Consider the following 11571-nt stretch of genomic DNA (forward strand, 5'->3'; position numbering starts at 1 on the left):
CAGGCTCCCTGTGTCAGGACTTCCTAACTCTTTGTGCCATGGAAACCTTGGGCAGTCTATGGACCCCTTCTCAGAGTAATGCTTTTATTTAGTTAGTTTTGAATAGATTTTATTTATTTAGTTTTGAGATTTTATTTAATTAATTATTTATTTATTTTTGCCTGCGTTGGGTCTTCGTTGCTGTGCACGGGCTTTCTCTAGTTGCGGTGAGCGGGGGCTACACTTCGTTGTGGTGCACGGGCTTCTCATTGCAATGGCTTCTCTTGTGGAGCATGGGCTCTAGGTGCACGGGCTTCAGTAGTTGTGGCATGTGGGCTTCCGTAGTTGTGGCTCGCAGGCTCTAGAGCGCAGGTTCAGTAGTTGTGATGCACGGGCTTAGTTGCTCCGCAGCATGTGGGATCTTCCTGGATCAGGGCTCGAACCCGTGTCCCCTGCATTGGCAGGCGGATTCTTTTTTTTTAAATAAATTTATTTATTTAATTTTGGTTGCGTTGGGTCTTTGTTGCTGTACGCGGGCTTTCACTAGCTGTGGCGAGCAGGGGCCACTCCTCGTTGTGGTGCGTGGGCCTCTCACTGTGGTGGCCTCTCTTGTTGTGCAGCACGGGCTCCAAGCATGTGGGCTCAGTAGTTGTGGCACTCAGGCTCAGTAGTTGTGGTGCACGAGCCTAGTTGCTCCGTGGCATGTGGGATCCTCCCGGACCAGGGCTCGAACCTGTATCCCCAGCATTGGCAGGCGGAGTCTTAACCACTGTGCCACCACGGAAGTCCCTGGCAGGTGGATTCTTAACCACTGAGCCACCAGGAAAGCCCAGTAATGTTCTAAAATGCATAAAATAAAATGCGTGGCATTGCCAGGAAACCAATTACATTGAAATACAGTTATTAAAACATTAAAAATACAAGTTTGCAATATAGTAACTATATGTACTTTATGATAAGACCTAGTGGAAGTCTAGTCCCAATGACTGTTATATTTCCATACTGATGAGCAGAAATAATCCATCCAGATATCTGCAACAATTGTATGGTGACAGGAGAAGGTCGCAGAGGGACTGTGGTTTGATGCCTTCATTCCCAATGGCAGAATATGGTGAATTTCAGTTAGAGGTTAGTGAGATACAGATGTAATGTTTTTCCCATGCAAGTTCGTGAATCGAGTACTGCCCATGGGCTCTTGTGGAGGGAGTGCTAAGTGAAGTGAGCTGGGGGAACCAAATGCTGAGTCTGAGAGGAGAGAGACTCACCCCTAACCAGCCCACTTCCTCAGAACCTGATTAAAATACAAAAATCTACCATAGTCTTTTAACAGAGTCACAGAATCACAGGCTTCCAGAGATGGAAGGGCCAGAACCCCTTCTGTAGTTGCCCCCACTGGGGGACCTGCTTCCCAGCCTTGGCTTGTGCACCTCTAGGGATGGGAACTCATGCTCATCCCGGGCTGGCCAGGTCCAGCTTCTCTGAACAGCCGTGACCCTGTCTCCTCTCACCCAGAGATGAAGCAGATCCATGCTCTGTGCCCACAGCTAGAGGACAGAGAAAGATAAGGTCCTGACTAGAGCTAAAATACCTTACTCATTCAACAAGCATTCTCTGAGCTGCTCTCTGCCAGGCCAGAGGTAGGCGCTGGATATACTGAAACTTACATTTGTTGCGTGTGTGCTCAGTCAGTACTAGTGTGCTGGGGCTGAAATGGACACGATGCCTTCTCTCCAGGGAGACAGAGACTAAATGAGTAAACACACATATCAACATGTCATTGCAATTTGTGATAACGGCTGTGAAGAGATGAGCAGGGGACTCATAGAAGGAGTGACTTCAGATGGGGGAGAAGGGAGATCAAAGAAAGCCCTTTGGAGAAAGTGACACCTAATGCAAGACTTGGAGGAGTGGTTAGAATCCGCCAGGCAAACAGAGGGGAAGAGCAATTGTGGAGGAGGCCCTGATGCAGGAGAGAGCTTGGCTGCTGTTAGGAAGTGACAAAGGCCCTGGGGCCAGATGAAGCTGGAGAGGAGGGTAAGGGCAGATGGTGGGGTCTTCAAGCCGATGCTAAGAAGACTGCGTATCATCTGAAGAGTAGCTGGCAGCCCTGAAGGGGTTTAAGTAGGATCTGTTTGAATAAATAAAACAAGGTCTCCAGGAGCTCTTGGGCTTGCAGCAAAGACATTAGCAAGATGAAATATAAGAATGAATTAAAAACATTTTACTTCTGTGCTCTAAGCCCCAACGAGAACGTGCCTCCGTGCTTTTCCTCAGGCTGAGCTCTCTGCCTGGATGCCTTCCCCCAAGCTGTCTCTCTGCTAGTTCCAACAATTCAGCTAAACTTTTCCTAGCATCAGCCCCGCCAGGACGCCATCCCTAACGATTTAGCTGTAGTGCTTCCCTAGAGCATAGCCCTGAGCACGCCAGGTGCGATGTTCACAGCATCACTGACTGTTTAGTTGTCAGCGTCCACCCTCCCTTCCTTCAAACTACCCCTGGAAGGGGTCGGAAGTGGGGCGCTGGAGAGAGGAAGTTGCAGAACCTTCCGCTGCAAACTGGCTCCCCTCTATCCCCTCCCCAACTAGTCTGGGATGGGGCTAGACTCTGCCACCTGCTGGCAACAAGTGGAATGGCAGGCTGGATGGGGTGAGGAGAAAGGGGACCCCTACCTAGAAGCAGTGAGGCCCACTTTGGCTTTTCTGAAGGGTAATCACACAAGACCTAGCTGTGTGGAGGGCATAAGGGGGCCTGATGACACGGGGTGGCAGAGCTGGGCTGGGAACAGGAGGGAGGAACTGAGCGTTGATGGAACAGTGGCTCAGAGATGAGGACACGGGGTCCAGCCCTCTGGGGCTGCTGAGGCCTGAGTCCAGATCTTGGACCCAAGCCAGACCAGCAGGGGCTCCAACTTGTTACCATGGGGACCCAGGGCTGTGTCCATATAGCTGGGGAGATGACCCCCCCTCCCCTCAGCTGGATGAGGACACCTAGAGAGAAAGGACCAGCCTCAAAGCCAAGTGTCCACCCACACCCCCCTTTTCCGGAACAACTTGTTTTGCTCTAAAGCTTGGGACTTTGACCTGGGAGGTGTGTTTTCCTCCTCTTGGTCACCTGATGTCCTTCCTGCTCACCCCCCTCCCGCAGGGTCCCCAAGCATGGCCCAGGGAGTTCTTGTCCTTCCCTGGGTTCTATAGGGAAGGGGGGTGCTTGGATGAGAGAGGCAGGCGCTGGGACTTGGGGACTGATGGGAGAGGCTGGGCTGCTCTGGGGGGCCACTGGCTGGATGGGAGTCCCTGCCTGTCATCTCTTCTTGGAGCTCACCTTCCACACTTTCTGGGACATCCACTCTTTTGGAGTTTCCCCTCCTGCTACACCCTGACTCCTCTTCCTCTGAAAGACCCTATGCGTTCGACTGCGTCTGGGTCTCTCACTGCTTCCCTCCTTGCCCTGGCTCTCTCCTTGCTGCATGCGCGTGCACACACCCACACAGACACACCCCGCGGAGACCACGTGCTCCCGTGCCTCAGCTACGAACACGCCATGCCGAAGGCGGCTCCCAAAATGCGCCTCTCTACTCCAGACCCAGGGATCCCACTGCCTTCTTGGTGCTTCCCTCTGGAGCATCCACAAGCACAGTACATCTAAACCTGTAGCTCATCATCCCGCCCTACCTCCTGAAACTTGGTCTGGCCCCTTCGGAGGCACCACCAAGCCTGAAACTGGGAATGACCCTCAGCTCCCTCCATCCCTCACTCCCCACACCCAGCTCGTCAGTGTTCTAGTGACCATGTCCCGTCCATTTAATCCTCCTAAATATGGCTCAAGCCCATCCCCTCTGCCCTGCCCTGCTGCAGCCCGCGTCTCCAGCTGTTACAGCAGCTTCCCCATGACCTCCCTTTCTCCGGTCTTTGTGCTCCCCTTTCATTCTCCACGCTGTCCAGAGGTGTTTTCTTGAATGCAAGTCTGACCCTGTGACTCCCCTGCTTAGAAGAAGGCGTCAGTGGTTGTTTGTTACGTTCAACCCAGTTCCCTGCATTCTAATCAGTGATTCCCTGGCTGTTCATTAACACACAGGGTGCCTACTCTAGCCAAACGTTGTGCCGTAACACTCTGAAGACACCAAGTTGGGGTAGGACAGACAACAACTGTCTAGGTATAGGAGGCATCACTCACCTCCAAGCCACGTTCCCTTACGTCATCTTGAGACGCCGTCATTGCATAGCTGTGTGTACCACCCATGGTAGTGGGCACACACATACACACACAGGAAGCAGGGACGAGGCATGATGTCTGGGTGCTACCACTGGCAGTAGAAAGGGCTGCCCAGGAGGTCTTGTGAGCAGCCGTCTGGTGGCTTCTGGGCAGGGACGCTGTGGAGGGGCTTCCAGCTCACGCCCTGGCTTCTGGGGACCCTCCATCTCTGAGACTTTGCCCCAGTCTTCTGCCTCCTTCTTTCTTGACATCTGTGGAGCCAAACTCCAGCATCCCTGGCTTCCTGTACTCCTGGGGGAGGGGAGGGGGTGGGGAGAAAGGAAACCCAGTATGGCCCTTGGGCCCGGGGCCTCGACAGGTACGTGGGTCATTCTCAGTTCCTGAGCTGGAGGGTCTCATGGGCTCCATGGGATCTTAGAAGTTGAGGGCCCAGGGGTTCAGGGCCCCAGACTTGGACCTTCCACCTGGGGTGTCCTTCTTTTGTCCTCTAGAGCAGGGCTGTGTTCACTTACTTCTCTCCCTGTGATGGGTGGAGAGGGATCAGAAGGTGTGTGCAGAGGCCTCTGACCAAGCCCAGATCCTGTCCCAGCTTCCAGGGACCACCTCTGGGGCCAGGAGGAGGAGCTGAACTGGGTCAGGTCAACTGGGCTGGGTGGGGAAGGCTGGGACTGGGACCCTCAGGCCCTCTGTTGTGATCCCCATGGGAGAGGCTGCATTTAGAGAGTTGCTGAGCTGGGCAGGGAGTGCAGGGACAGAAGCCAGGGCTGTGCCCCAGGACTGGGGTCCCGGGGTCTGGCTTGGCTGAGTGGGGACAGGTGAGGGGAAGAACAGGAAATAGGCCAGGCTCTCGGGGAGGGGGAGCTTTGACCTTTCCCTAGCCTCCGGGATTTTCCCCGTGTCCCCGAGCCAGCCAGCAAATTAGTTAATCCCACCTTCAGCCTTCCCAGAGGCCCCGCCCACTGGGCTCGTTCAAGGCAGGAGAAGAATGTGTCACTCTATCCCCAGAGCCCAGCCCCGCTGCCGGGAAGGGGAGCTGACGCAAGACTCCAGGAGGCCTGAGGCCTGGAGGTGAGGCCCCGATTCTCCCCACATCTCCCAGGACCTCAGACCCATGGTCTCTAGAAGATGACCTCGAAAGCCAGCCTGAGTGGGCTGGGCTCCAGCCAGGGGAGGCCAGGCCTGGCACATTACCATGGGAGGGAGGGCAGGTTCACTCCACCTTCCCGCCTCAGTCCTCCCTCTCCTCCTTCCTTACTAGCACCTCTCCTCCAGGGTCAGACGGAGACCAGGCTGATCTCAGCAGACACCGACAGGCCCCAGGGCAGCTCCAGGAGTCCAGATTCCAGCGGCGGAGAGAAGGCCCGGGAGCTGCCTGCAGCCATGTCAGCCCTCGGCCTGGTCATCCTGGGCCTGCTCACGGCAGTGCCACCCGCCAGCGGTCAGCAAGGTAGCACAGGCCTGGGCCAGCCTGGGGTGGGGATAGGGGCTGCAGTACGGAGAGGGCCGGCCTGGGTGCTGGGAGCCCCGGGGTGGAAGGGGTGGCCTTCTGGCCCGTCTCATCACCCTTGGCACCTACGCTTTGGAGGGGGAGCAGGGATGGGCTTAGCCAGAGGAACCTCCAAAGGCAGACACAGGCTTCTGTCTGTGACTTGTTTCCCACAAGTGAGAAATGGGGGCAGCAGGGGAAATATTGGATCTAGGGTCTAGGGTTGGGGAGGGGAGTTGAGACCCACGTTCCAGGAGCAGGAATTCCCTAGAGGTGGCTGGTTGCTGAGGACAGAGCGTTGGGGGCTATAAGGGGGGTGGGAATAGTGTGTGAGCCACTCTCAACGGCAGGATTGTTTCAGGGGTGGGCAGTGCTGTCAGGCATTTGCCCATGGCTTTGGCCTAAGTTGTTTCCGCTTCCTACCCAGAAGACAAGTGTCCCAATGTGGCCCCCACCATGTGCCTGAGCTCTTTGTCCAGCTCTGCCTCTGTCTTGCTGTGTGGCCTTGAGCAAATCACTGTCCCTCTCTGAGACTCAGTTTTCTCATCCATAAAATGAGGACAATAAACCTGCCCCACCCACCTCCCAGGGCAGCTACCACTAAGGGGTGGGGAAGGGCTTCACATTGGTAAAGCACCACACCCACCATCCGGTGTCAGCCCTGAGCTGTGGGGAGTCTGCCGGTGGGATTTGGGTCCAGGGCAGGTTGGCAGAGATGCTCCCAATGCACCCCTCCTTTGCAGATGCCCTGAGCTCTCACGCGTGTCTGCTTCAACTCTGTCTCTCAGGTCTTAGAAGCCCTCTGTGGGAATCGAAGATCAAAGGGGTGGAGTAACTTGTGTGGGTCACACAGCAGAGCAAGAAGGGACAGGGCTCAGTTCACCTCTCTCCTGCCCCAGGCTCTGCCCCTTATGCTATATGTTCATCCCAGAGCCACCTGGAAGGAGGAGCAGTGTCCCTGGTGTGTCTGGAAGGAATTGGCTGCAGGGTCTGGAAGAAGCAAGGACAAGCCTCCCAGGGCTTAAGCCCTAACTCCCAGTCCTTGAGTAACCACTGACCTGAGGAGACAATGGGTCTGAACCATTGTTTTTTGGGGAAACAATGAGTCCAAAATACAGCTTTTTGGCAAGTATGGAACTTAGAGTAAGCATACTGCGTGTATCTTTTGTTATCCAAGGAGATAAGCAAGGGCTGACCTGGCCGCAGGACAGAGTTCCCAGAGCCCTGCCTCCTTCCCAACACCTGCCAGGCTCAGAGAGCGCTTGGAGAAGAGGCAGGGCCTCCCTGCAGCAGGAGAGCTTTCGGGTAGACTCAAGGAAGGACTTCTGAGCAGGAGTGAGGCAGAATGAGATTTTTGATGTTCAGCCTGGGCCCCTCAAGATACAGGATGGCACTAGGGAGGCAGGTGTTTTGGCCTGGAGGCAGGATTCTTCAAAAGTCTCCTGTGGGCCTCTCTCCCCTCCTGAGACCTCTAACTGCTACTGTGTGTCTGTCCTCTGTGGGGCCGGGCCCCCTCGGGCTCACAGAGCACAGTGATGTCCGGGGAGAGGAGAGCCCTTTGGGGCTGCCAGTGGCTGAGGGCAGAGACTTCTGGGAAACCTGAGGGTTAGAGGTGGTGTCAAGGGGCAAGGGGCAAAAGGCAGAGAAGGTGCCTGGAAGGGGCCTCAAATTGGTCTCTGGCCCAGTCATTCCCCGGGGCGCTGAGCCAGAGAAGACAAAAGGGGCTCAGGCTTGAAGCTCCCCTCCCGGCCCCCAAGACCCAGAGGAGAGCTTGTCCCTCTGTCTTGACTTTCCAAAGACGTTCTGTCCCACCCCTTTCTCTGGGCACTCCTGGCACCCCGAGCCAAGCAGCCCCATCCGCCTGCACTCCCACGCCTACCCAACCCCACAGAAACCCCTGTTACAAAACAGGATCTTCCAGATGCCAGCCTAGTCCTATTAGTTCTGGGCTGCCTCAGCCTGGGAGCCGGGGAGGAGGGGAGCCACCCTCACTGGAAAGGCCAAGGCCGTCTGTTCAGGGGGCTGCCCTTTGGTCCCTGGGGCCTAGGCACTCCCCGGGGGCCCTGCACTGACCCACTGCAGTGGGGGAGGGGTGGGGGGTGAGGGGACGCTCTGGGCTGCCTGGACCTCAGATGCTGCTCTCTCAGGCTTGTTCCCTCCTCAGCTCCTTTCCTTCTTCCCAATTCTGTCTTCCTCCAAACCACGGTCCCTTTTATAAGCCCAGGGGTCAGATGGGTCCTCGTTCCCCAGAAGGTCTCCACTAGTCCCGGCAGCAGGCTGGTAGCCTCTAGCCAGCCCCGGGGGGCGTGAGGCCCCACCTGCACTGGCAGCCCCACTGTGCCCAGCCCGCTGCAGCACCCGCCGCCCACTCCTCCCTTTCCAGGCCTGGGGAACCTGCAGCCCTGGATGCAGGGCCTTATTGCCGTGGCTGTGTTCCTGGTCCTCGTTGCAATCGCCTTTGCCGTGAACCACTTCTGGTGCCAGGAAGAACAGTGAGTGCTGTGCGGGGGCCCTGGGAGCTGCGCCGGCGCAAGCCGGGAGGTCCCAGGACCACGGCCACTGCTCTGGTAGCAGTGAGAAGGGCCGCAGAAACCCTGAGCCCATTCCTCTCACTGTGTGGAAGGGGCACTGAGGCCCCAGGTCTCAGGGACCAGAGCTGAGGCTTGCTGGAGCCCTGCGAGTGCACTTGCTGCGCTTCGGGGAGCCGTCTTCTCTTCTTGGAGTCTCAGTGTTTCTATCTGTAGAGTTGGGACAGTGGCCCGTCTGTGATGGACGCTGTGAAAACCCCTGGACAGGAATGTTCTGCCCTTCTTCAGGGTCTGCTGCTCTGTCACATGCAGGGGCTACAGGGGGGCAATGGGATGGACACTACTCTTGTGCTCACAGACTCCCAGACCAGAAGGGAAGGCAAACATGGAAGGGGTGATAGCAGTGTGAGTGCTGACGCTAAAGGAGCAGGCAAAATGCAGTGTGGGCCTGAGCCGGGGGGTCAGAGAAGTCTTCCTACTGTATGTTTATCCTGAAGCCCAGGCAGGAGCTAAGTGCGGTAGGAGAGCACTGCCATTGAGGGAAGAGTCACTGGGGGCCCTGAGTTCGGAGCAGAGCACAAAGGTAGAAGGGGTTGGGCTGAAATCCAGCTCACTCCGCACCTGCTGACTCTGGGGCAAGGCTGCATCTGCCCCCAGCTCTCACACCGGCGACCTGGTGCCTGGGTACCAGCAGCACTGTAGGACCCACTGAGGGAACAGAAGCAGCTCATGGATGGAGAGGCCCGAGATAGACTGCTGACGTCGGCAGGGGCCAGGCCAAGCAGACCCTTGGACACCAAAGCCCCGAACTTTGGGCTTTATCCTTAGTGCAGTAGGAATCCAGTGCAAGTTTGTAAGCCAGTCTTGGGATGAGACGTGGCCGGAACAGAATCACTGGCTGCCCCGTGGCGGATGCTTTGGGCCAGTCCGCAGGCGAGGTGAGCAATGAGGGTGAGGTCAGGAGAGAGTCTGAGCTGTGGAGGCAGCAGAGGGGATGGAGAGAGAGTCCAGGTCTCAGAGCTTTCTAGGAGGGGTGGGGACACTGAGGACAGGAGGGAGGAAGGACAGGGATAACATCCCGGCTTCTGATGGGACCACCCACCGAGACACAGACCACAAGAGGCAGATCTGGGGCAGTTTGGGACATATGAAGTCTGAGGTGCCCACGGGATGTCCGAGGAAAGATGAGCAGTGGTTAGGGTCCCTGTAACCCTCATAAGAGTGGTGTCTGGGGAGCTGGGGACAGAGGACACACTTGAGTAAGAGGCGAGGAGATTTTTGTCGGGAATATTTCTTTTCTCCACTGGCCCCAGCTCTGCCGTCAGTGACCGCTCCTACCGCCTAGGAGAACCTTGCGGAAATCTAGGGCAGACACTGAGTCCTGCTGGGTCTGCCCTGGAGCTGAGCTGAGGCCAGAGGAAAACGGCAGAGGGAGGCCAGGAGGTGGCCGGTGCAAGGCCTGGGGTACATCTTTAGTAGATCTCAGGCTGGGACCTGAGGGCCCCACAGTGGTGCAGGGAGAAATGTGTGCGGCCCCACGGCCAGAATCAGGCTGTTGACAGGGCCCTGCTGGAGAGAGGAGCTTCTGCCTTAGGGCCTATAGAACAGGGCCTGACTGGACTAGAGGGAGGAGGGGGGACCGAGGGAGAGGGGACCCAGAGAGCCCTGATGATGAGCTCTTTCCCCAGGGAGCCTGTGAACATGGTCATGACCATCGGAAACAAAGCAGATGGGATCCTGGTAGGAACGGACGGCAAGTACTCCTCGATTGAGGCCAGTTTCAGGTGAGGTGCTAGTATAGGGCTGGCCACCCTGTGCTCCAGGGTCCCCTAGGGACCTCAGGACCAGGTGCTTCTGAAGGGGAGAGGGCTCAGAGGATGGGGGCTCATATGGGGAAGGGCTCAGTGAAGAGAGGGGGTTCCGTGTGGGGAGATGGTGAGCGATGGGGGCTTTGAGAGCACTGCAGGGCTCCATGGGGACATGCAGCCTCAGTTTGGGAAGAGGGTTCCGTAAGGGGATGGGGACTTGGTGGGGGGAGGGCCTCAGGGGGTGGATTGGGACTCATAGGGGTGCAGTGGGGCAAAGAGGCTCAGCGCGGGAAGGGGACTCTGAAGGGATGAGTTGGGGGACTCAGTGTGTGTGGGGAGGATCTGTAGGGGAGGGAGCTCAGTGGGGAGGTGGGTTCAATGGGGGCCCAGTGGGGGAAGGGCTAGGTGGAAGAGAGAGAAGGGGTTCAGGGGTGGTGGTGAGAGGCCTCAGGTCTCAGGTGCAGAAGACCAGATGTGGTCAGGGGAACCCCCTTCTGGGGCTCAGACATTTATTCTGGAAGACACTGCCCTCACAAATGCAGGATGGGTCAGGGAGAAGGGGATGGGACAGAAGGAGCAATGACCCCTGTCATCCTCTTTCAGGTCCAGTGAGCATGAGAATGCCTATGAGAACAACCTGGAGGAGGAGGGCAAGGTCCGCAGCACCCCAATGTGACCCCTGCTTCCTTGTGCCCGATGTCCAGGCCCCTCCTTCTCTGTACAGGAATGTGCAGTAAGGGGCTGACTCCAGCTCTCACACCTGCCCCACCCTCCAGCCAAGCTCGGAGCTCAGACTATGTCCAGGTTGGGGCTCAGCCGTGGCTCTGGGGTCCTAGGGGGCCTCCCACTCAATTCAGTTCAGAAGACCCTTCTGAAAAGGACAATCAACTCAGCACCTCCCATCCCGCCTCACATCTCCCTCCCTGCAACCATGGAAATGGCTCTCATTTCTGTGAAATAAAGACGTTTTGTACTTCTGTGTCTGAGGCTCCCAGGGCTCAGAAATAGCTCCTCAGGCTACCAGTGAGACCTGATCTTGCTTTCTGGAATCATCTCCAAAGCCTCTGTCATGGTGATTCTGGAGGATTTCCCAGGAAGCCCTCTCTGGGAGAACCCCTGGGGCCAGGGAGCACACCCCTTACTCCAGGCAGAGACCCTCCTACAAGTGCCCCCTCTCTTGACCTGCCTTTCACAGCCACAATTCTGGGCGATCCTGGGGTCTTCATGCAGCACCAACATCCTGACCCCCTGTCTCCATGCTGCCGGGCACTGAAGTGAGCTCACTCATCTCCCGTCCATCCAGCTCTGTCCTCCTGCCCGTAGCCCTTCTGGGCTGGGCTTTGGGCATAGGAAGCCCCAGGAAAGAGTCTTGGGCTAGGACTCAGGAAGCCCAGATTGCAGTCTGCGGTCCTCTGCTGACTTGCTGTGTGACTTTGGAGAGTTACTGTCCCCTCTGAGCTCTGCTAACCCTCTGTGGAGGATTTGGCCAGTCCCACCACAGAGCTCGAGTAGAATCATCCTCCCTAATGCCACTGACTCCCAGTCCTGGGGGGGGGCC

The 11571-nt window shown here is 57.0% G+C and overlaps 1 protein-coding gene across 4 annotated transcripts; it reads left to right on the plus strand.

Annotated features, from left to right (window-relative positions):
* The first annotated feature begins 5166 nt into the window (after positions 1-5166).
* Positions 5167-11013, plus strand: PDZK1IP1 (PDZK1 interacting protein 1). 4 transcript variants are annotated; one of them, XM_022575625.2, is made up of 5 exons: positions 5167-5259; positions 5464-5638; positions 8061-8169; positions 9894-9989; positions 10617-11012. In XM_022575625.2, exons 2-5 carry the CDS (start codon positions 5572-5574, stop codon positions 10687-10689), a joined length of 345 nt encoding a protein of 114 aa, XP_022431333.1. In that variant the 5' UTR covers positions 5167-5259; positions 5464-5571; the 3' UTR covers positions 10690-11012. The 4 variants fall into 4 exon arrangements, with proteins under 4 accessions (XP_022431333.1, XP_030615860.1, XP_022431332.1 ...); XM_030760000.2 differs by having other exon boundaries at positions 5176-5259; positions 5450-5638; XM_022575624.3 differs by lacking the exon at positions 5167-5259 and having other exon boundaries at positions 5266-5638.
* Positions 11014-11571: the final 558 nt, after the last annotated feature.

Source organism: Delphinapterus leucas, chromosome 1 (genome assembly GCF_059928025.1).
Source record: "Delphinapterus leucas isolate spDelLeu-1000000601 "Yukka" chromosome 1, BTC_Dleu_Yukka2, whole genome shotgun sequence".
In the NCBI taxonomy this organism is placed as follows: Eukaryota; Metazoa; Chordata; class Mammalia; order Artiodactyla; family Monodontidae; genus Delphinapterus; species Delphinapterus leucas.

What these genes read in the sequence shown, in the direction of transcription:
- PDZK1IP1 (XM_022575624.3), top strand. Translation starts at nt 5,317, where the DNA reads ATGACCTCGAAAGCCAGCCTGAGTGGGCTGGGCTCCAGCCAGGGGAGG. An exon ending in ACCCGCCAGCGGTCAGCAAG is followed by an intron (nt 5,639 to 8,060) that starts GTAGCACAGGCC and finishes CTCCCTTTCCAG; the next exon opens with GCCTGGGGAACCTGCAGCCC. An exon ending in TCGATTGAGGCCAGTTTCAG is followed by an intron (nt 9,990 to 10,616) that starts GTGAGGTGCTAG and finishes ATCCTCTTTCAG; the next exon opens with GTCCAGTGAGCATGAGAATG.